At 41.9% G+C, this 25,255-nt stretch overlaps 1 protein-coding gene and 1 long non-coding RNA gene across 5 annotated transcripts in view; one reads left to right on the top strand and one right to left on the bottom strand.

Moving 5' to 3' along the window:
• The first annotated feature begins 5,349 nt into the window (after window positions 1-5,349).
• atp8a1 (ATPase phospholipid transporting 8A1) overlaps window positions 5,350-25,255 on the top strand; it is a 160,562-nt gene continuing 140,656 nt past the window's right edge. For 3 of the 4 annotated variants that reach the window (XM_058396945.1, XM_058396947.1, XM_058396946.1), the window contains exon 1: window positions 5,351-5,670. In XM_058396945.1, coding sequence (XP_058252928.1) covers window positions 5,622-5,670 — 49 coding nt within the window. In that variant the 5' untranslated portion in view covers window positions 5,351-5,621. Of the gene's footprint in view, window positions 5,671-25,255 lie in introns of all 4 variants that reach the window. The other variant, XM_058396948.1, reaches the window with a different exon arrangement.
• LOC131357712 (uncharacterized) lies at window positions 8,041-9,457 on the bottom strand. Its single transcript, XR_009205308.1, has 3 exons — window positions 9,043-9,457; window positions 8,606-8,673; window positions 8,041-8,457 (listed from the first exon to the last, which is right to left on the bottom strand). It is a non-coding gene; the product is annotated as an uncharacterized LOC131357712 (long non-coding RNA).

Below are 25,255 nucleotides of genomic sequence, written 5' to 3'. Positions count from 1 at the left end.
GTTTGTTCCAATGATTTGCATATCAGGCCTATTCATCCCTCTGTATGTGGTCAAACCATTCCAGTGTATTGGAGTACTCACTTTCATTCTGTTGGCTGTTATTTCCGTTCCCTTCATCAAACCATTTAACATCTTCCCTTCCTCTAATCTGTTCCATTGCTGATGCAATGTTGTAATATATAAAATGAGGCCATCTAGTGGTTTGGGGTCTGTTGGCACCTGCTTACACGGCTTACAGTCTGAACTGACCCTGCTGATAGAGTTAAAGACAGGATAAAAGGATAGCTGTTAAATGGCTCAAGGTATAGCCACAAAACTATCCAGAAAACTGGACAGACACTTCTGAGAGCTCTGACACTTTTGAGGAAATTCAGAGCAGGGCTTCCATTTGGACATTTCATCAAAAGACCAGTGTGCACAAATACATGACATGGTGTAAGGAGCACATACGTGAATTAACAGAAAGTATAAACATGAAATATAAGTAGTCATATAAGTAGTTTGATAAATAGTCAAACAATAATACATGGGACTAGGAAATCATCACCCGATTACTGAAACAAAAACGAATGCATTCCAGCTGCATATCTCCTTAACTGAAAGCAATGCAGGCAGAATATTTCTTTTCTTTTCTTTCAATCTTGCAACTAAACAAGAATTACTAATAAAATATAAATCATGTTGACTTAATAAAATGAATAACAGTTAATGCATGCATCATGTCTATAGTAATTAGTGTAAATCTTTGTATGCTGAATTAATTTGATGCAACTAAACAAAAATAATCCCCAGACTGTGGTTTTGTCATGACAAATATTTGAATGAATAAATGAATAACAAGAGACAGATTCTGAACAAATGAAATCTGCTTGGATGGTAGAAAGGTCTGGAACCAGCAGGGGGCAGGCTCTGATCTACCTGCTCTCTAAATCCCAAACCCTGCATGACAGGTGAGACAGATAGTGTACCATGCGAGCCTGAATATTAGGCACGTCTAACACGATGTGCACGAGCCACACAGGGGAAATAAATAAACAGAAAAGGGAACATACAGCTTTTCAGGTGTGACCAATACCAGGTTGTTCTATATCATACATCACAGTGCTGTCAGAAGATAATATAATATATTTATGGGTAACATTTTGTATCAGTTACTTCACTCTGGAGAAATGACACCTTAATGCAAAATGTCTCTTTTTAATCTCCTAAATGAAACTCTCAACCTTTACAGTCATTATTTGTTTGCAGCATTTATATATGTTTTTGTTTGGGGTGTCCTCAGGGTACTCCAGGTCTCCATCTCGTGTCCATAGGCTTGTGCTGTAGGCTGATTGGCAGGTCTAAAATTGTCCATAGTGTGTGAATAGGTATATGAGTGAGCAACATTTAGCAACATATTTCTATTTGGTGATATATTAAAGATATATATAGCAATAAACATAATAATAACGTGACATTTTTATTTTAAACTTAAACCCCCATGGCACTGTAAATAACCTCAATCCAGCCCTTAAAGCTTATGAGCTAAATAAGTCTGAGGGTGTCTGTGTTTTAATTAGCCTCACTGATCAATAACCTCTAAGCTGACCGTCCTCTAATCCCCAGACTTTATTGTCCCGGTGAATACTCAGCTCTTACTGGCCAAGACATTTCTTAAAAATAGGTGCTGCTGATTGTGTTGTATGGAAAGATTTGCCCCTTTGCCAGGGCAGGTGGTGCTTTCAGACTGCTGAATGAGTGACAGACTCTGATTGCACTTTTTCTCTGTGCTGGAGTAGATTAGCTCTGTTTACTGTGATCGCCAAGCATGAGATGTCTACTCAGACAGATGTTTTTGTACATATTGTTTTGCATTCATTATGGTTTTGGATTCTGAACAATAGGTGGTTCATGCTTGAATGTAACAGGTCAATTTCTATACATTTTCCTAAATAATATTTATTAAACCCACTGATCTACATTACAGGTCCAATCTATGGTCACAAGCAAAATTAAAGATTTTCTACAAATGCTTTTATATTATTTGTTTGATTTTATTCTAAAACTGAATATAGATAGATAGATAGATAGATAGATAGATAGATAGATAGATAGATAGATAGATAGATAGATAGATAGATAGCTATATATTTCTATAATATAATATAATATAATATAATATAATATAATATAATATAATATAATATAATATAATATAATATAATATAATATAATATAATATAATATGTCATGTAATTTGTTTGAAACAATACATGATAGATAGAAAGGTATTTGGTCCAGAATCACCTCAAGAATCAAGTCTCTACATTTCGAAAACAGCCACTAGTTTTGACAAAATTTTCCTTTAAGTTCTCTAAAAAGCATTTATGGTCTTTAATAACAATTATCTCTTCCATTGAGTGGCTTTTAAATATTTTAGTTTAGTTTCTTCAGGATCAATCGAATATGAAAGTCCGCGATGTATAATTAGGAAAGCAATAAAACCCAACATTTTTCATTTATTTACATATCGTTAGTTATCCTGGTCAGGATCAGAATGATGTGAAAATGTGAGTCTGGGGCTGATTTCTTTCTAGCCCAGATTGTGGATTCATGCAGCCTATCAGCGGCAGTTGGTAAAGGTGAAAAGACTGAATAAAACACTTAAAAAACCTAACATTTAAGACTCAATCTGTGACCTTGTGACCTACATGTAAATGAAACGTCATGCTAGATTTCATATGTTGATATTAGCCCATGTCACTGACAGGTCATGAGTGATTGGCTTGGTGTGTGTGAAACGCAGTCATGGATGCAATCAACAGGATTGAGCTTATTTACTCTATCAATCTCGTTGTTAGACTAAGTACACATTCAAAATGCCATTCAAAGTACACAGAAAGCACAGAAAATAGAACCATACAGTAAGTTCTGTAGGAATAGGTTACAGCTTTTTTGTTTACCAAGTTTTGTGTTTGTAGCCTACATTCAAATACGTTTACGGCACACACACTTGTACTTGTAATCAGTAGCCCAACACTCAGCTACCACATCCCCTTACATACAAATACATTAAAACTCCGCTGCCTATCTGTGTGAGTTTAATTAGTTTCCCTGTCATGCATGCCATTTCACTGAAGTGATTTTATCATATAATGCATTGCTTAACCCTAATAGTTTCATTAGCGTGCTGCTGATAGATATCACGACCTGGCATTTGCATTGGTGATTGCTTGGATAATGGCACATGTATGAGGATGTTCATACAGCATATAGTTCATCACTGATAGTTGTGAGAGTTTGGTACTGCAGTGGCTGATGCTTATTTACAGGAATGATCATAATGACGATGCTTAGAAGGCAAGAGCAGGAACATTGCTATATTAGATTATTTCATTCTGCAATGAGGAAAAGGTGCTGTAATGCAGTTATAAACAAATAATACAGTCCTTCAAATCATCAGAACTTCATTTAAATGGCAAACCCAGCTGCTTTAGGCAATGCTGTGAAGCGCTATAAATACATGTGATGTTGGATGTTAGAAAATGGTGTGGAGCTAATTTACATCTTGTTAAGACAGCACTGTTAATCACACTTGTCTTGTCGTGGGAGGACTTCCTGTCTGTCAGTGCCATTCTTCTCTCCACAGCCCTCGGGATACGCGGGCATGAAAATCAATGTATCAGTGTCTATACATCTTTTAAACCTGGCAGATGTCAATCGCAATCTTCATGTCTCCATCATGGCTATTCTGGGTGGTTTATTTCAGGAATCATGCCTGGTGGATGGCTGTTAGCAGTTCAGATGTTCTCTGAACTAATCTAATGCTTGTCAGTGTAGCCCCTCAACCCTCCGGGAAAATAAGGAGCTGTGTCCGCACTTGCACTTGCTTTGTAATATTGCAAATGTGAGTTTTTTTGCCTGTGTATGTGAGTGTAAGCCGTGTGTGTGTGTGCGTCTGTACGTGGATTGGGAGCACGAGTCATTATTTAGACTGATACGAACCCATAGATGAAGCCAGCACGCACAATCAGAGGCAGGCTTCTTGTCACTGTTGCTAGGCAACACCAGGAGCTATAGGCCCAAAATGTCTGTGCAGACGTGCGATGTAGAGGAGAGGAGACATCAGTGGAAATGATACCCCACCATTAGGCTGTACGAGATTACAACAATTTATCGAATGTGCCGCGAAGAAAACACAATAATCAGTTATTTTGTTGTAGTGCATTAGAGAAGCGTAACATTTAGATAAAATGGGTCTCATTTCACATTACAAATATGATTAAATATAAATAAACCATGTTTCTTTATGTTCTCCTGAAACAGTTACACTGTGACAAACAGAATTGGTTAGCTGTTGTGGCCTAATTGTTCCCACTGAGTAAAATAGATTATTTGGAAAGAGGTCCTCTTTCTCATCACATACTACTGATACTGGTACCGTGTGTTGCGTCCAATCGAGTTTATCAGGCATATCAGTGTTGCTGGGATTTTTTTTAACCACTGTGGTCATTTACTAGCGACTTAATTAGACCACACCTTTGTTCATGCTCAATTTGTCGTAATTGTCCTTTAGGCCTTCAACAGTACTAGTTACTAACCACAAGACTGTTTCATATTTCTGGAGGGGTTTGAATTTCTTGGAAGCGATCACTCATATCAAAACCACACACACACACACACACACACACACACACACACTGCCATTCATCTACCAGATCACTCACTGATGTTCTTTTGTGTATGGATTGTCCCTGAAATATTAACTGACCTGTAGTGGCTCTGTGGTGGTCCCTTTTCAGTGATGGACGTGGTAAAGGGCTGATACTTCTACACACAAGAGGTGCCTGTATACCTACCATGTGCATGAATGTGCTGGGTTTAACTGATGAAATGGCCAGTGTGTACCTAATAAAGTGGCCACTCAGTATAATTTATAATCTCAATTATATGCAGGTTGCTTGCTGTAGCCCAAAATAGTAATTATGAATAAAAATGGATGGAAAGTATGGGGGGGGGCCTATAGTCGTGATCGCCCCAAGCAATGAGCTGAAGGAGTAGTGAGCAGCTTCATTGTCCCTCTGCAATCCCCCTCTCGAAACAATGAGTAACTGCAGCTGGGAATCTCCACCAGAGCGTCCTACACATCGCTAACATGGGGGCAACCTTGACCACGTTTATTAAAAAAAAATCCTATAATTCACCCATAGTTCACAATTATTTGTGCGAAGCAATATTATTGTATCATTTAACACATTTCTTCCTCTCGAATGTCGTAGGTATGGAATCTAATCGACGCCCGTCATTAGCTAGATCTCCCCCCCCATGTGCTAAGAATGGTACAGTCCAACATGTGAAGCGGCGCTGGTTTCTCACTATTCTCTTATCCACCCTTATACATTGGCGCGCGTGTCTTCAGTTCCTCGGTGTCCGCGCACACAGCCGTGACTCGGACTAATGTTTGTCGGTTAACGAAACCATGCATGTCACTCAGAAATAAATGCTTCCACAGCGGAGGGTGAGAGAGAGGAGGACACGCTGATCTGTTGACCGCGAAAACATTCCTAGACAAGAGAGAGAGCAGAAGGAGCGTAAAGTGCGCGTGACAGGTGCTCGCCCCGTTCGGCGTGGGTTTAGCCGAGATGCCGCCGGTTCAGAGAACCATGTCAGATCTGCGCTCACGCGCTGAAGGTAAGAGATGGAGATCTGCTGTTTATGTAACGGTTATTGTGGCGCTTGGCAAGTGTGAGTTGCACCATCGTATATGCTGAAGGTTTCTCTGGTGGACAAACTGTTGCGAGATGTGTAACTAAGCATGCAGTGTTCTCGGTCACAATGTAACACACTTCAGAATGATTTGAGGAACTTTATGCTTCCTGACAGCTGAATGCATCCAGCACGACCACAGGCCTGGGACAATTTTTTTGGTTCCTTTAGCCAGTTTGTGTTCTCTCAGATCCCCTGACAACTGAGAAGTGTCTCTCCAGCTGATGTACTTAATCTACTGCTCATACTACTGAGGATTGGAGAGCTGCTTAAAGGTGCAATCGGTTATTTTTTTTCTTCCTTCTTTATTTGTACAAATAACCTGTTAGTACGTTATGTGAAACATGATGATAAAAAATAAGCAAAAAATTTATAGATGGACTGAGAAAGCCTGTTTTGTAAATTCTGGCTTCCGGTCCGGAGGGTTATGTTTGTGTGGTTTTATAAACACATCACGGGTCATCTATGATCCTGGGGGCGGAGCTTCGTGAAGAAGCAGGACGATTTGCTGCTTGAGCTCAAAGAGGACTAAAATAAAATTTTGATCACAATAAACCGCCTTAGTGGAACAAAAAAGGAGGACTAACTATACATCATAAACATTCAACTGACCGGACACCAGGCTGGCCATTTTACACTGAATTATCAAGTAGAAAGTGCATCACTACTGAATGTCATTTCATTGATTGCTCAGTCCAAGTCCTCTTCTCCAATCCTGAGACGTATATTTATTCATCGGTCCCAGTTTTATTCGTAAGCTGAACATCATTGGAAGTTCTAAGCTTCTGTACAAATGAACAAAACTGGACTGATGACTGCCCATAGTTTTCTCAATCTTTGGTCAAAAACTGTCACGTGTTCATGTTATGGTTCTTTGTCATAGTCCTGTAAACATTATTTGTATGTTTTTTGCTCTAAAAATCATCGAGGCATGAAGTAGGCCTATATCTGATCTACAGGTTGAACACCAGTTTGCATCTCTCCTGTTTTGAATGGTCAGGACTTCCCCTTTTCACTTTCTCTCTTCAGTTTAAAACCATACGTAGAGCAGCCCATGCCTGAGATGATTACAAAGACACGTTGAAGGGTGATGTGGAACTAGAAATGTTGGGTTTGAGTGATGAGGAAGGTTCTATATGAACCCGCTTTCTAACCACAATACCAACCAACCAATCAGCTTTCATTTTGACTCCATTTCTGTGGTAGTCTGTATGCTGAGTGTGTGTTACTAACAGATCTGACTGAGAAGTCTTTTCAGCATTTCAGCTCAGTGGAAAATGGTTCGAGTTTGACAAGTGTATACAAGCAAATGATGCTTGATTGCAAACGAATAAGTCTGTGTTCAAGGGACTTGTAAATAATTCAGCGATTCGGGAGAATGTCGACTGCAGCTGTTTTCATGCGATTAAAGCCATCAATAATTCAGCAACTTGTTCCATTATCCCAGTTTTCTGGTTTACCAGCTCAAAGACCGAGCTCTCCATTTTCCTCTATGGGTTATGGAGCCGACTCTCCCTCGCTCCCTCCCCACCTTGCAGGAAAAGTATCCTATTTATCTGTGCAAGCATTTCTAAGTATGCTGTGATCGATAAGCCCTGTGGGTCTTGTGACCTCCACTGTCCGGAGACAGAGAATGAGAAAGAGGGAGATGTTTTTAGATGCGATATCAGTGCAGCTTGTGCTGTTGGCGGGGGAGTGTACCGAGGTGTTTGCCTGCTGCGTGACGTTTAATCACTGCAGTGCATCAGGCTGGCTGTGCTAGGAGGACAGGACTCTGGTAAGCTATCCACGTAATCTAGCTCAGCTCGGTGCATCAGGTCTCACACACACACACACATGCGCACACATGCTCGCTCCTGCCATCTTCTCTTTCTGTTATCAAAGTTAAACTTGGGCCTTAGTCATGCTCTGATAAATGTTCAGTATTTTTAAAATATCTCAAATCCATTACACAACATAAGTCATGTCGTTACTCCACAATGCAGAATTTACCAGAAGGAAAGTCCATTCACGATGCCCTCTTCATTCCCATATTACTTAATACAATGTGTGGTTAATTGGCCCAAGGTGCATTGCAGAAAGAAATGAAATGTCTCTTCTCTCTCTCTCTCTCTCTCTCTCTCTCTCTCTCTCTCTCTCTGGAGACAAGAAGGCAGAATATCAGCAGGCTGAACCCGGGGAGCTTGCCAAAACAGCCTTATCTGTGTGTGTGTGCGTGAGAGAGAGAGAGAGAGAGAGAGAGGAGGTGGGTGGTGTGGGCGTGGAGGTGGAGATCGGAGATCAGGATCCGAGGAGGTGCCCACAACGAGGGCGAGGATGAGAAGAAGGCTGGGGAGGAAGATTGAGGTTTTTATGAGGCGCCCAAATGTGTTTCACTAAATAGGATCAAATCATTTTTATTTTTTACAACTCTGAGCTGCAGTCATGACTCGTTTTATTCTCTCTCTCTATACATATATATATGAATCAGCAGCCTGGAACGTAATACTCGTGATGATTTGTGATTCAACAGTTTATCTGTCCCGGCCTTGGAAGTGATGAGCTGTGTAAAGGCAGTGCTGTTGTTTCGGTTGTGATGCAGAAAGCAGATAACGCGGGTATAAGCAGAAGGCAGGGAAACTTCACCCTGTGGCATCGTGCATGCTGCTTTCACGCTGGCTGTTCAGTCAGAAACCGAAGAGACGGCAACATTCACTGCTGTCTGACTTTGTCCTATGGAACAAACACACCTTAGTAAATACCTGCTTGTGAACTATGTCCCAGAGCTGGTTCAGGTGATCATAATGGAATGTTGCTCATAATCAAACCCGGAAGACATCTAGCTCCCATTGCAATAAAAGACGAGATATTATCAGCATACCTTTACATTGTTGCTAACCGACGTCACCAGAGGTTTCACACAGACGTTTATCATGTAAGGAATCCACTCTGCATGGACATGTTCGAGAAAATCATCAGTAACGTGGCTTATTTCCCTCTAAAAGCATGTCATTAAGTGGTTTATTCTTCTTAATTTGAATGGGTTCATGATGATCATATTTGCAACCATTTCTAGTTAGTTCCAGTTATCATTATTTTTTTGTTACATTACAGCTGCCTTAAACACTTTTTCCTTCAGGAGACTCTTAAATTTAATTTAATTTAATTTTAATGTAATTCATTAATTTATATTAAATTTCAAGTACTGTAATTAATTAATTAATTAATTAATTAATTAGGTTATTATTATTATTATTATTATTATTATTATTATTATTATTATTATTATTATTATTATTGCTTGAAATAAAAAAATACCTGAGTAAATTTCCCGAGTTGTGCAACAGAATTGCGTCCATCTTATCGTCTGGAGATCGTGAGCACCTGCTGTATCCTGGATGGTGGAACTTTCTGACTGTTATGAAGCTCTAACCCTGGAGACTCCTTCTGTAACTGTTAAATAAACACCTCGCTGTGGTCACTGGGTGTGAATTACACAAACAACAGTATTAGTAGGTGTGTGTTGATATGAATGTGTATTAGAGATGACCCTGCTCTTAGAACTGCTGTTCTAGAAACTTCTGACCGGTCAGATGTGTGATTAAACAGCACTGTACTAACTTGTGGTTCTTATAGCTTTGGAATAGAACACAGTACAGTGGGTGTGTATCTCTGTGTATGTGTGTGTATCTCTATGCGTCTGTGTGTGTGGGTGTATGTATGTGTTTGTATCTCTGTGTATATCTGTGTGTGTGTGTGTGTGTGTGTGTGTGTGTGTGTGAAATCACTGTAACCGAGCAGAAGCTTAAATGCCAGGCATTACATACTTGATCATGTGTGTGAAATAAAGCTGGTTTGAAATCATTCTTTAGCAGAGATGCCTCAGTAGGTGGAGGGGGATTGTTGTGAACGCTTGTAACGCAGGAATAAGCCGAGCGCTGTGTGTGTGTGTGTGTGTGTGTGTGTGTACAGCCCAACAGGTCTGTGTGTGCTGGCCCACTCTGCTGATGGAGCTGCATCGTGCTGATGTGATTGCAGCACAAACGCCACACGACATCACGGCCTCAGGCTGGTGTCAGGCATGATGCCTACTGCAAGAGAATTCTTTAACATATGACTCTATATCCAGACTATAAACAAACACACACACACTATAAGGAAATTGGACCAAATGGTTCCATTACATGATCACCCAGTAACAGACCTGCTGTGAAGAAGAACAAGAGCTGAACAGGATAAAAACCGAAGTGAGCAGATTTCTTCATGACATTAGTGTTGAGGAGATGAAGATTAGCGAGTGTGATTCGAACCCTCAGGTTAGTCAGGATCAGCAGCACAGGGTCAGTAATGTCATGGAAATTCATGGAAACTTATGTAAATGACCTATTCTCAGGTTGCAGTGTGAATGTTTTGTGCCTCTGTCTCGAGCGCAGAGATTGTTGTAGCAACAGGCTTTGTCTCTCTGACATGATCGTCCTTCATTTGATCCACTGTCTGCCTCTCTGTGTCTATCTGTCTCTGTGTCTGTCTGTCTCTGTCTGTCTCTCTGTGTGTCTGTCTCTCTGTGTGTGTCTGTCTCTCTGTGTGTGTGTGTCTGTCTGTGCCTTAGTCTCTCTGTGTGTGTGTGTTTCTCTCTCTCTCTCTCTCTCTCTCTCTCTCTCTCTCTCTCTGTCTGTCTGTCTTTGTGTCTGTCTCTGTCTTAGTGTCTGTGTATGTGTCTCTCTCTCTCTCTCTCTCTCTCTCTCTCTCTCTCTCTCTCTCTCTCTCTCTCTCTCTCTCTCTCTCTCTCTCTCCTGTTTCTTTCTCTCTCTGTGTCTCTGTGTCACTGTCTGTCTGTCTTAGTGTCTCTGTGTATGTGTCTCTCTCTCTCTCTCTCCTGTTTCTTTCTCTCTCTGTGTCTGTCTGTGTCACTGTCTGTCTGTCTTAGTGTCTGTGTATGTGTCTCTCTCTCTCTCTCTCTCTCTCTCTCTCTCTCTCCTGTTTCTTTCTCTCTCTGTGTCTGTCTGTGTCACTGTCTGTCTGTCTTAGTGTCTGTGTATGTGTCTCTCTCTCTCTCTCTCTCTCTCTCTCTCTCTCTCTCTCTCTCTCTCTCTCTCTCTCTCCTGTTTCTTTCTCTCTCTGTGTCTGTCTGTGTCTCTGTCTGTCTGTCTTAGTGTCTCTGTGTATGTGTGTCTCTCTCTCTCTCTCTCTCTCTCTCTCTCTCTCCTGTTTCTTTCTCTCTCTGTGTCTGTCTGTGTCACTGTCTGTCTGTCTTAGTGTCTCTGTGTATGTCTCTCTCTGTTTTCTCTCTCTTTCTGTGTGTGTGTGTATATGTGGCACACATTTAGGTGAAAGCTGAAAAACCTGTATGGTGCAAGAAGAAAGCACTCTGAAGAATAAAGAATAGCTGTGTATAGGTCAGGTGTGAAAGCTGGGTTTAATCTTTGTTTACTCTAAAACCTGTTTACTTTAGTGTTCACTCAGTGCAGTATTCTCCAGCTGTTTGTGTAATAGGTGTACTATAAAATAATTAGTTGCTAAGAATGAGTGATGTTTCTCATGTGGAGTGAAGGTGTTGTAGTTGTGTGAGCGTGGTGGAATGCTTAAATCTGATTGGTCATTGCATTATTTTCATGTAACAACACGGCTCGGAAAATATTTCTGGCTGTAACGTGAGCGATGGGTCAGTGTTGATGCGGTCATTCTGAAGCGTTATAGTTGCTATAGTAACAGCTCATACACAGATATCTGCACTGTAGACACTCCAAATTATCTAAGTTTCAAGTTTATTGTTGTGTGCATAAAGAGCAGTGCTACAGTTATACTGTTTGTGTCCTACACCAAACAACCAGCGAAATTAAGTAGTAAACTCTCGCATAGGACAAAAAGTAGGAATCTGTAAAACATTGAACACAGACAAAAGACTATGAAAGGTTATTCATGTGATAAGACAAACGTTAGGTGACCTTTTTATAGCTCTGGCCTCCGACTCGCCCACCAATCGTGTCCTTACAGACAGTATATTGGCAAATGTTTTGGGACGCCTCTCCAAATGATTGAACTCGGATGTTGTTTTTCAGGGGTTGGGCTTGGCCCCTTAGTTCCAGTGAAAGGAACTCTTAATGCTTCGTCATACCAAGACATTCATGGACCTTGCTTTGTGCACTGGTGTGCAGTCATGTTGGAACAGGAAGGCGTCATCCCCACAAGTTGGGAGCATGAACTTGTCCAAAATGTCTTAGTATGCTGAAGCATTAAGAGTTCAATTCAATGATTTGGAGAAGTGTCCCAAAACTTTTGGCATTCCAGTGTATTAAACATGAGCAGTGACTCAGGTTAACCCGTGTTTTTCAGTTCAGCATGAAAGAAAAAATACAAACACGTTAACTTCCAGATAACAAACCAGCTGGCTAAGATAAACTAGACCTCTTTCAATTCTGGCTACAAATTTTTTTTCCAGACTATTTACTACTAGGGATAAATGTAAATAAATTTAAATTTGAGTCTAATATTAATCCTGAGCTTTCTGTCTAGTATTTAATTGAGTTTTCTGTCTAATATTAATCCTGAGATTTTTTTTGTCTCGTATTAATCCTGAGAATTTTTGTCTCGTATTACTCCTGAGAATTTTTGTCTCGTATTACTCCTGAGAATTTTTGTCTCGTATTACTCCTGAGAATTTTTGTCTCGTATTAATCCTGAGGAATTTTTGTCTCGTATTAATCCTGAGAATTTTTGTCTCGTATTAATCCTGAGATTTTTTTGTCTCGTATTAATCCTGAGATATTTTTGTCTCGTATTAATCCTGAGATATTTTTGTCTCATATTAATCCTGAGATTTTTGTTCTATATTTGTTCTGTAAAGCTGCTTTGAGGCAATGTCCATTGATAAAAGTGCTATTCAAATAAAATCGAATTGAAGGAATGATAATTCTATTCCAGGATGAAAATTGATGCATTTACTCTACTATATAATTTCTTTTAAAATAGTTTTTACACTGTTAATAATAAAAGCTCTAGCTGCTTTAGTTAACAAATCTCTTCCCCATCACTAAAACGCTTCTTATTCTCGGTTGTTCATGTGTTAAAATTTAGTTGTAGCTTTATTTCCGTGTTTCATTTTGGCTTTCATGTTCACGTGCTCTTAGCTGTGAGTTTAGGGATCGATAACCGTAGCCCTGCAGCTGTTTGAACCTCCTGCTCTAATTGAATGGCTGGTCAGTTCATGGCTCTGTAGAGACCTCATACCTCTGTCATGCTGCAGTATCGACATGTTCACAAACCTCTCAGCTCCATTCTCATCCACTTTCCGAGGGCAGCAGTCAGTCCCTGTGCTTCTAACCCAGGCCTCTGGTGGGCTTGCGTGACCTTTAAAAGGTATTGTATTACTGAGCTGCCGGTTGCTCGGAGTGGTGGGCATTGTGGGCTTGTATTAGAAACGCCATGAAACGCAGCTCTTTTGCAGTAATTCAGCTTTCTGGAAAATTGCTGACACAAATGTTTTTCACAAAAATGAGATCTTTCCTGTTGCACTGAATGCTTTATGGTATCCACATTGCTTGCAGCAAATATCAGTCCTTGACCTCATCCATATCCTCTCCCCTCTCCATTTTGGTTATTTTTGATCAGTCCTTCCTGATCACATGACGACGTGACGGCCGCTGACCATGTGACGGGAAAGCGTGAGCTTCCTACGTGAAACACATGAAGACACATAACTCATCTATTCGAACTTTTGCTCGGGCTACATCACAGCAGAGGACACTCTCCGACACGTGACGCGATTTCTACCCTCTTCCGCATACCCTGTGGTGTGTAGAGTACGCACCACCTCACCCAGAGATCATGCCTATTCTTGCTCTCTAGACGCCCGGGCTTCGGTCACGTGATTTTTATTTGATTGTCATGATGTTTGGGAGGGGATGTCCGGCTCTGGTGCACATTGCAAACATAATTAGAGATGAATGATGGCTAAATATTACTCATCATACTTCATGTATCAGTTAGCTGATGATCATCGGGAGGAGAAAAACTCTCGAAAGTTAATAGTAGTCACTCGCGTTCCTGTAGCAGGACTAGTTAACTGATGGACCTGTGGGGCAGCTGTGGCACTGGTGCTGGTGGTTATCAGGTGTATTAGGGTTTCAGGATAATTGACACGGATGCACTGGTTATACAGTGTGATGTAACCTGAATCATGACGAGGCACAAAAAGGTATTGGGCCCCAATGTACGTTTTATTTAAATGATGTAAGGGATGCACCAATGTGTGATGGTTTTTTTGATCGATTGCCAATCTCTCTCAGCTTGTCACCTGACTGAGCTTCTCTATTTTTATCTCGCAGTGTAATCAGGACTGCTCATGTACGATAATGTGTTAGTAGCAAGCACGCTATCACCCTGTCATACTGCAGACATTTAATCTTCCTGCTGTCTTCAGCTGTCAGGTCCTAATCATTTGACCCTACCCTCCACGTTTCCCTGCAGAGCAACACAAGCCAATCAGAAATCAGCAGGGACCCATACCACACCTAATAATGATGGCTCTTGTTTAAAATGGCTTTTTATGTAATCCATTTCTGCTCCCCATGCTGTATGCTGCAAATATACACATATCATGTTGTTAAGCCTGTATAGTGCTGGAAAAAGAGCAAGGCCATTATGTCACGTGATGCGAGGCTGGAATACACCCCGCACGACACGTTGCAGGCTGTTCCAGCTCAAAATACACACCTAAAGCCAATATAGAGGTAATCCACCTACTCGAATGTTTTGTGATGCGGTTGGAAAGTCGAAGACCCCCCCACACAGACACTGGAAAAGTATTACCAGTAACTCAAGCTCAGCATTACACCAGTAGGTCTGAGACATCACTGCTCACCACTGCACCAAAATCTGATGCTATATATTGCGCTGTAATTTCTGGAAGATAATGGATTAGTGGTTAAGGCTTTGGGTACTGATGTAACTGCATTTTGTTCCCTACATCATGTGACCAAAAAATGCATGATGGACTCATAACAGACTAAATGTAGAATCTTTAACATGAGTATTTTGTCTTTCAATACATACATTATTCCAGCAGTTTTATTACACATCCTTTCAGTTTTGCAGTTTTTCCATCACTTCCGTCAGAAACACAGCGCTCGCTGTAGACAGCGTGTGTTTGTATGCGTGCCAGGCCGGACGGGCCTCCCTACCTCCACTGGGCATCCCTCTGGACTCTGAGCCTTGTGTGCTGTTGTTCTGTCTGTTAGCTGACACAAGCAATAATCCTCATATCTGCTCTCTATCCAGCTTAGCTACAGAGCTCACCACCTCTGAGCTGCTTCCAGAGGCTTTCCCTCCAGTGACACTACTGACCGGCACGTTCCCACTTGCTTACTCGCCCCTGGATGCATTTTTACTGCTTTTAATTTGATATCTTCCTTAATGCTCCTGGTGTGTGTGTGTGTGTGTGTGTGTGGTGGAAAATAACCGAATGAATGATGGCAGGTTGAAAAGAAGCTGATGGGGAAAGAGATCGAAAAGGCTCGGAGAAAACAAGCTAGCGTTTAGACGGTAGCTTGTTTCTGTTTACTGCGGCGTGTGACTAGACTGTCGATGGTCAGATCAGTGCTGAGCGTGATAGTGGGTGGATTTGGGTGTGTTTTAAGAACGTAAGAAACGCACGTCAGCCCTTGAGCCTTTTATCCGCGGCCCGGCACCCGGAGACGCACACAGCCATGCGTAATTGATATGCACAGAGCAGAATCCACTCCAAGACTCTCGAATCGAGTTTAGCCATTTTGATAGAAGGGGGAAATCTCCTGTGGGCTCAAGTAAAGATTTAAAAGAACAGCTTCTGGATGCTGGGTTTTAGCTTTGTAAGCTTGCGATTACATGTTCTCTCAGGGTGGTGATTTTAGTAGAAGCAGTAAATAGCTGTATTATACAGTGCTGTATGTAGATCATGTTAAAGGAAGTGACCATGTGCAGGTGTCGTGGCTAATCGGAATAAATTCCTGATCAATGTGCTTGTCGATCCTTTCCTATAACTTCCAAGTCTTCTATTTATCGAAGCTTTAACAGCTAAGCACATGGGAATAAAGTGGCCATTGAGAAGACTAATGCTGTGTACTGCGTGTTTACATTCGGTGTTTGTCCTTCGTCTAGCAGCCCACAGGAAGAGGCTGCGAGAGTGCAGTGGTCAGACTGTGGCTGCTTTTAAAAAGTACCACTGTTGAGGTTTATTCATCAATTTTTTAAACAGAAAGACATTTCAGAAACAAGTGCCTTTTTTAAAATCACCCAGCCAATCAGTTAATAGCTCAGAGCAAGTAAAAACAAATCTAGATGAGGTATCAGTTATCCGTAAGTGTCCGGCTGATACGTATAGTCCACTTTTCGGGCCACGAGCTTCAGAACACCGAATGTCGCAATCTGTGTGTCCGCTCATCCGTACAGCTGTGTGAGAAAACGCTTTTAACCAACGTGACACAACAAGCCTTTCAGCTTATTTTCAATATAGTCACTGATTGAAAAAGTTTGACACAGACTTGAAGGCTGTTAGATGAATGTAAACAGGATGATGTTTGCTGGCAGGCTCGGGGAAACTGCTCGAGTTTGGTCATGTGCCATGTCGGTTGAAATGACCTCTTTCTCAGCTTTCTGGCTGGACATTTATTACGGAAGTTCTGCTCCCTAATGGGGAAAAGATTTTAGACAGCAAGCACCAGAGACGTTTATCATTTATCCCATGAGAACTGGTCAGAATTACAACCGATATTTTCTGCTCACATTATTTCACAGACCTGCTATAATATATTAGTTATAATATCTATCTGTCTGAATAGTTTTTGCTTCTTCTTCTTTTTTTTTTTTAAACCAACTGTGATAAATTTCATCTGTCATTTGTGCACATTTCTCCCAGCACTTTAAAGTCATAATGACGCTCACTTTTGCCCTCCTCATAAGTTGCCCTTTTACAGCTGTCCGCACTCAAGTTCAGCATTTCACACAACCCAGATCTCTTCCTACACTGTCTTTCTTCCACAAAGAAAACGCCCACTCTGATCAAAATTCCTCCTCAGGAACTCAGGATGGTCTCCTCAACCCCTCACCCCCACCCCCACCCCACTCCGGGGTTCAACAAGTGACAGTAAATCAGCATGGCTGCCCACAACAGGAAACAAATCAGCACATATTGGCATTAAATGAATTCTGCTGTTCATGCTGGCATTTGCTTTTATAAACATCTCGAATCGTTAAATCTGTAACATTGCCTACATTTCTGGTATTTGGTAGAGATGCCCTTATCCAGAGCACCTTACAATTTCTCGTTTTTCATTAAAATAAAAATCTATTTATTTTTATTGAGGTAACCCAACCACTTCACAAGCCCGGGTAAAATGGGAGGGTTTGCGTCAGGCAGGCCATTCTGCATAAAACCTGTGCTAAGTCAAAACATGTGGCCCAAATGACCAAACTCCATCCATCCATCCGCCCATCCGCCCGCTTTTTTAAAAAAGGTATTTTAACTGCAGTGTATACAAAGTTTGGCTATTAGACAGAAATTGCGGCACAGCAACAGCAGAGAATATTAGCAAGGAGCTTAATATCAAGCAGGGGGTTAGTGATCACACTAACGTTGATGATCATCTCAAAACAGTGATCTGTATGCTTAGTGTTAGATTTAACCGAACTACCATGTCTGTATATTTGATTGACGTAAAGCCAATACAGCTATTAGCTAATTTAAAAGTAGAAACAGGAACTGTTCAGTGAACGTAGCCGTGTTGACTGACCTCACTCCGTAAACAGGGAAGGAGCTTTACCCCATGTTATGGGGGCGTTTTGAGGGGGTGTTTTCTGTGGCAATTACAAGATGCAACTTTGGCTGGATTTACAGCCTCCTGACACGAACGCTCCTCAGCCATGATATAAACCCGCTTCGAGAATACTTTCTGATGTAATTTATACAGTCTCTAGTCAGTACTCGTGTGTGTGTGTGTGTGTGTTTGAATGCTGCTGAGTTTTATTCCACCTTATGTTTTCACCATTAGTCTCAAACAGATGACAAGGTAGCTCTGGTTTGCTGTATGTGGCGCTTATTTTATTTCGAGGGCCTGTTTCGGGTCTACTTATCGTCTGACAGATTTGACCTCATTCGGAAAGATGGGAGTGGTCTCTTCTAGGATGACCCCGCCCATTCTACATGGAATGATGTACAATGGAAGTGTCAGGTAAAGTACAGCACCGAAGGCTTGTGGAAACCGTGACGCTGTTCTGGTGACATTTTATCTAGGGTTTTCCTTTAATTTGTCACTCGTCTGGGCGTTCCTGGGCTCGTAACGCGGTGAGAACGATTAACCGAAGTATCACAGCTGGTGTTGTTTTTGCGACAATGAGCCAGGCTCTGACTGGGATGCCTCTATAAGCTTCCGAGTGTTAGAATTTTCCCTTGAGACATAGGGAATCCTGTAAGCCTCTCATCCTCCCGCGTCATCTGGCTGGGCCGTTGCGTAAGTGGGGCAAGATGGCCTGAGCGTGAGGCACATGGGGGACTGCTACAGGACGATGATCATGGCACTGCTGTTAGGGAGGGGGTGCAGGGGGGGAGTATAGCTATATTTAGCACTGAGCTCGTGTGAAGGTGGGAAGAGAGCGTGAGAGAAAGAACGAAATGAGCGTGTTTGGGGGGGGGGGGGGGACAATGAGGGTTTGAAGAGACAGGTTTTGATTAATTCTAGGCAGTGATTGTACAAACAGTTCACCAGCTGTCTAACACTTCACACTCGGGCGACACTTGTATCCGAGATATGCGTGGCTCGAGCGTGACTGGAGTCTGAAGCGGCGAGGCAGCGAGCTGGGGGAGGGGGTAGTGTTTAAGTATGCAGGCTTGTCCTCGGAGCTGATGGATCTGTGTCAAGCCTCCGGTCCATTGCCAAGACGAGAACGAGGGGCGTGTCCTCCCCGTGCTGCTTTTTATGACGCTACATTTTTTTGTTTTTATTTCCCTTCCCCCAAACATGCCTTCATGGCTATCGGACACATCAGACATGCCTTCCTGTTTTAGACGGGTACTTCCTCTCCACCTAGATTACCAGAGAGAGAGCAGTAGCACAGACCCTGCCCTTACACTCTGCAGGGAAATCCCTTCTGTTTTTCTGAAGCCCTTCGTATCCCACTGTGCTTCTTTTTTTTTTTTCTTTTTTGTACTTATGTTAATAATCTCTTCAGTATAATTAAATGAAGGCTCTCATCCCTGATGGCTGCCACTCCACTGCTCGCATTCTGAGTCATAGCTTTTAGATTAATGAATCATTGCCATCTTTTCTTTCTCTGCTCTCCTATTCTGCTTATAGCGACAGTCTAATGGATGACTGCGCAGTCCAGGGCTGGAGTGGAGCGTAAACACGAAATTATGGGCTGATTCATGCATTTTCATCTACTAAAAATGGAACACGTGTATTGGTAAGACGTTTGAGTATGGACGCACCAACGAGTACGAGCGCATGATATAGTCAATACTGATACCGATATGAGTTACCTACTCGTTGTTCGTCGATCAATCATCTCACTGGACATTTAGTTTTGGTAGATATGAAGATATAAAAATCATAATTGAGCAAATTTGTATACGCTCACTGTCCACTTTAATAGGAACATACAGTGTATCACTCAGTATGTTTACATTCTACTACACAACATCTTCTATATTATTTGACGTGTTCACATCCCGGGACATTTTAATACCCTCTCATTATATACAAATCAACTATTGTTCAATAACTTATTTATATCTATATGAATAGTATTTACACCGATCGGCCATAACATTATGAGCAGTGACAGGTGAAGTGAATAAGACTGATTATCTCCTCATCATGGCACCTGTTAGTGGGTGGGATATATTAGGCAGCAAGTCCTCAAAGTTGATGTGTTGGAAGCAGGAAAAATGGGCATAAGGATTTGAGCGAGATTGACAAAGGGCCAAATTGTGATGGCTAGACGACTGGATCAGAGCATCTCCAAAACTGCAGCTCTTGTGGGGTGTTCCCAGTCTGCAGTGGTCAGTATCTATCAAAAGTGGTCCAAGGAAGGAACAGTGGTGAACTGGAGGCAGGGTCAAGGGTGGCCAAGGCTCATTGACGCACATGAGGAGTGAAGGCTGGACTGTGTGATCCAATCCAACAGAAGAGGTACTGTTGCTTAAACTGCTGAAGGAGTTAATGCTGGTTCTGATAGAAAGGTGTCAGAATATACAGTGCATCGTAGTTTGTTGTGTTTTGGCAGCAAAAGGGGGACCAACTCAATATTAGGCAGGTGGTCATAATGTTATGCCTGATCGGTGTGTATACAATCATTACAATAAATGACTTACTTATCTCTATGGCCTTGACTGCAGTTAATAGATAATAGATGCAGTTAGATAAAGGTCATCTTGAATCTTGAACACCTGTACAGCTGTTGTGCAATCAGCCGCACAATGCAAAAAACATCATGCAAATACAAGTCAAGATAACGTTCCCATCAAACCGAAGCAAGTGTGAACACACTGACTCTTTTTTTTTTTTTTTTTTTTTTTTTTTTAACAGAAGGAATGTTGGTGCCAGGTGGGTTGATGGGAGTATTTCAGAAACTGCTGATCTCCTGGAATTTTCAGCAGTCTCTCGAGTTTACACTCCGCATGGTAGAGAATAAAAGCATTGAGTAAGCAACAGTTCAGTGGGTGGAAACGCCTTCATGATAGGAGAGGTCAGATTGGTTCAAGCTGCCATGGAGGATATAGTAACTATAGTAACAATCACTCTTTACAGCCGTGAGGAGCAGAAAAGCATCTCGGCATAATCATCAGGTACCATTCGTCTCGGCCAAGAACGGGAATCTGATGCTGTCGTGGGTACAGACTCACTCACAGAGTAAACTGTCTACTGACACGTCTGTGGTCCCTAACAAAATGCTCTGATAACACATGACATTGTGATGTCAGTATAGTGTACATTGGTGTAGGTCAGGGGTCCCCAACCACCGGACCGTGCACTGTTTATTTTCACACTCGGTTATTTAGAACGTCTTTAGCAGCTCCTGGGATTGAGAGGCCAGTTTATCTGGAAGATGCAAGTCATCAAGGAGACATACAGCAAATATGTAAAGGCATATATTTCCTTCAGTACACTGAAATAGAGTCTTGTGCTGGTTTGGTGTTAAATGTGCTGACCGCACGTGGTGTTGCCCGACATCTGACATGTCCTGTTAGATCGTATGATCTCCATCATTGAGCATCTGTAGGCTTCGGCATGGAGAAGTGGGTGTTGAATCTATAATGAACTCGGATGTTGAGCTAATTTATGAGTTGCTCAGGAGCTGCAACTGACTGTATATGACTGTGGAAAGGGCATCACTCATAATCGCACACTAAGGTGTTTATTAGAATTTATAACCACGCCTCCGGTGTTTATAACAATTTATAATCACACTCTTTGGTGTTTTATAATCACGCTCCCCAGTGTTTATAATCATATACAATCATGCTCCCCAGTGTTTATAATCATATACAATCATGCTCTCCAGTGTTTATAATCATATACAATCATGCTCTCCAGTGTTTATAATCATATACAATCATGCTCTCCAGTGTTTATAATCATATACAATCATGCTCTCCAGTGTTTATAATCATATACAATCATGCTCTCCAGTGTTTATAATCATATACAATCATGCTCTCCAGTGTTTATAATCATATACAATCATGCTCTCCAGTGTTTATAATCATTTATAATCACGCTCTCTGGTGTTTATAATCATTTATAATCACACTGTCTGTTTATAATCATTTATAATCACACTGTCTGTTTATAATCATTTATAATCACTCTCTCTGGTGTTTTATAATCATTTATAATCACGCTCTCTGGTGTTTATAATCATTTATAATCACGCTCTCTGGTGTTTTATAATCATTTATAATCACGCTCTCTGGTGTTTATAATCATTTATAATCACGCTCTCTGGTGTTTTATAATCATTTATAATCACGCTCTCTGGTGTTTATAATCATATACAATCATGCTGTCTGTTTATAATCATTTATAATTACACTGTCTGTTGTTTATAAACATTTATAATCACTCACTCTGGTGTTTATACCAAATGAGGATGAGGTTCCCTTTTGAGTCTAGATCCTCTCATGGTTTCTTCCTCTTACCATCTAAGGGAGTTTTTCCTCGCCGCCGTCGCCTCAGGCTGGTTCATTAGGGATTAATACAAATAAATTTAAATATAATAAAATATATAATGTTATAAAAAATATTAATCTTAAACTTTTGTCTAAGTGCTATTCAAATAAAAATGAACTGAATTGAATATCTGTGATGAAGGCGTAGCACTGATGAAGTCCTACATTTCAATGAAATCAGTCTCTTTTAAATCTCCGCATTAAGTCTGTACATTTTATGCGGTCAGTCTAGTTCCGGTCAGTCCTGCTGAATAACACATGATGCATCATACTGTATGTCGCAGGTTATAATCTGTGAAATCTAGAACGTTCCTCTTTACGTTCAGTAATAAAAGAGTTTCACGCGATCTTTATGAGTCCTTAGAGAAAACCCGCGCCGCTCCCGTTACTCATCTTCGGAGCCGTGTGCAAACGATCGCGCAGTCGATCGGCTCGGTTTTAGGTTTTGGCGTCCGGCCGAGGTGGCAGAGGCTTTCAGATCAATGCGAATGATTCTTTACATCCCACTTTAGACCACTATAAATAACTTTCTGAGAGCAAAACTTTTAAGATTGCACTGTCAGAGGGCCAGAAGGAGAAAGGATATTGGATATCTCTTGTGGGCTCCGGAGTGTCTCTAAAACCCCGGATTTATTTCTGCAAGGCCGGGGCGAAGGAGTGGTTAACACGCCGAGCTCGGGGTGGAAGGATATGCCAGTTCACATCACTACTACTACAGCGCTCTTGAGCAAACCATCAGCTTCTCAGGTGTACCACGTATCCTGTTTCACTTTAATCCTAAGTGCATTCATACTTATGGGTGTGTAAGTGGAACTGAATGTATTTCATGCAGGGCTCTGCTACACAAATCAAGCTGTGCTAAACAACACAGTTAAACACACGCAGGTTTTTAAGGTGAGGTGACCGTTTCACACGGAGTAAAAAGAGGTGTGATGTAGGTTTTTTTCCCCTCAACCCAAACAGCCCCTGCCTTTACTTTGCACTTTGGCTGGATTACTGAAGTGAAAGTGGTACTTTACAGGGTGAGTGGGTGTGTGAGGGAGTGGGCGAGTGGGCATGTTAGGGAGTGGGTGGGTGAGGGGGTGAGTGTGTGGGGGAGGGAGTGAATAGGTGAGTAGAGGAGGGGGTGAGGTGAGGGAGGGTGTTTGTGTGTGAGTGAGTGTGTAAAGCATCACTCTGCACTATTTTCAGCTCTTTTTGAGTGTATAGGTTCTCTCAGATCTCTCTCGTCTTCACTCTTCCCCACTGCTTGTGTGTTTGCTCTGATGCTCCTGCTGTTCTCCAGGCGGATGTGTTGCTGCATTAATGTGTGTTACGCTGCTGCTGTGTGTTCAGTTAGTGCATCAGGGGACAGACTGAGGGGTGGATCCTGTAAAATGACTGATTTCAGGCTGCAGTGAGTCATGATGCTGTTTGTGTTTTTTTTATGGCCAAACAAACTGCTTACTAACTCACATTCTGTTCTCTGTACAGACTTCATGTCATAATGACTCAACATTATATAGTGTGTGAGTGCGCGTGTGAGTGTGACATAGCGTGCGCGTGTGAGAGAGCGTGCGTGTGTGAGGGTGCATGTGTGTGAGAGAGTGCAAGGGTGCGTGCGTGTGAGAGGGTGCGAGTGTGCGTGTGAGAGAATGAGCGGGCGAGCGTGCGTGTGAGAGAGTGCAAGGTGTGCGTGAGGGTGCGTGTGCGCGTGAGGGTGCGCGCGCGCGTGTGTGAGGGTGTGGGTGTGTGAGAGGGTGCGTGTGTGCGCGTGAGAGAATGAGCGGGCGAGCGTGTGTGTGAGAGAGCGGGTGAGCACGAGCGTGTGAGAGAGAGAGCAAGCAGTGCAGTCAAGTGTTGGTTGAAGTGTGTGTGTTGGTGAGTGTGAGTTAGTGTGCATTCCAGCTGTTGGTTGACGTGTGTGAGATAATCGCATTGTCACACACACTCACTTCACACACTGCACAAATGCTGATCTGCTTCCTGTCGCTCACATCATCCTCTTTATTACATGAATGATTTTGCAGAAAAGGTGTAAGGTGTGAAACCCAGCAGACCCTCAGTGCATCACCAGTGTGTGTACACACACACACACACACACACTCTCTGCACAGTACTTCAGCAGCAGAGTCTCACACATAATGCCATGTGTTATGTAGAGGCTTTTATAACAAGCAGAAAAAACACCAGCAGAAGAATAATTTCTAACTTTCTTTAGTGTGAGTGCGAGTGCGCGCGTGAGTGAGTGAGTGTGTGTGTTTAACACTAAATAAAAATCTATATTAATTTCATTGTCTTTGGAGTAACTCTTCACTAACATGGGAAATTCTACTGAAATGAGCGTCAGGCTTGTCGAATTAAAGGAGAAGTTCACTTCCCGAACAAAAATCTACAGATAATTTCCTCACCCTCTCGTCATCCCAGATGTTCATGTCTTTCTTCCTTCAGTCGTTAAGAAATGATGTTTTTTTGAGGAAAACTTTTCAGGATATTTCTCCATATAGTGGACTTCAGTGGTGCCCCCAAGTTTGAACTTCCACAATGCAGCTTCAGAGAGCTCTAAACCATCCCAGCCCAGGAAGAAGGCTCTTAATCTAGCCAAACCTTCGGCTGTTTTATTAGAAAAATAAAAAATTGTATACTTTTTAACCACAAACGCTCATCTAGGATGTGTGTCCGTGACGCTACATACTACGCAATCACGTCGGAAGGTCACGCGTGACGTAGGCGGAGCTACAGACCCAGTGTTTACAAAGCAAACGTGCAAAGTGCAAACGCTCTTTACTAAGAAAAAGGTAGAAGGAGAATGTCTGGGTGTTGATAATGTGTTCATATCCAGGCGCAGAGCGAGCGACCACAGCAAAAGGAAATTTTGAGCAGTCACGTTATTTCCAAGCGGTTTTAGGTTTAAAATGATTTCCACATCCAGGGTACGCACACGAATGAAAACAACTGACACAGAGATATATATAACAAACGCAACAACTTCGGAGTGGTCCTCCTTCTCCACACTAGTAAACACTGGGTCTGTAGTTCCGCCTACGTCACGTGTGACCTTACGACTTGATTACGTAGCATGTAGCGTCGCGGACGTGCATTCCAGAGCTAGTGCCAGACAAGCTTTTGTGGTTAAAAAGTATATAGACTGACCGTTCCGCTCGATAAGAGCCTTCTTCCTCGGCTGGGATGGTTTAGAGCCATCTAAACTCGGGGGCACCATTGAAATCCACTATATCATGAAATGTTTTCCTCAAAAAAACATCATTTCTTTACGACTGAAGAAAGAAAGACATGAACATCTTGGATGACGAGGGGGAGAGGAAATTATCTGTAGATTTTTGTTTGGGA

This window comes from Hemibagrus wyckioides, linkage group LG08 (genome assembly GCF_019097595.1).
Source record: "Hemibagrus wyckioides isolate EC202008001 linkage group LG08, SWU_Hwy_1.0, whole genome shotgun sequence".
Taxonomy (NCBI): Eukaryota; Metazoa; Chordata; class Actinopteri; order Siluriformes; family Bagridae; genus Hemibagrus; species Hemibagrus wyckioides.
This window is presented reverse-complemented; position numbering and strand designations above follow the sequence as displayed.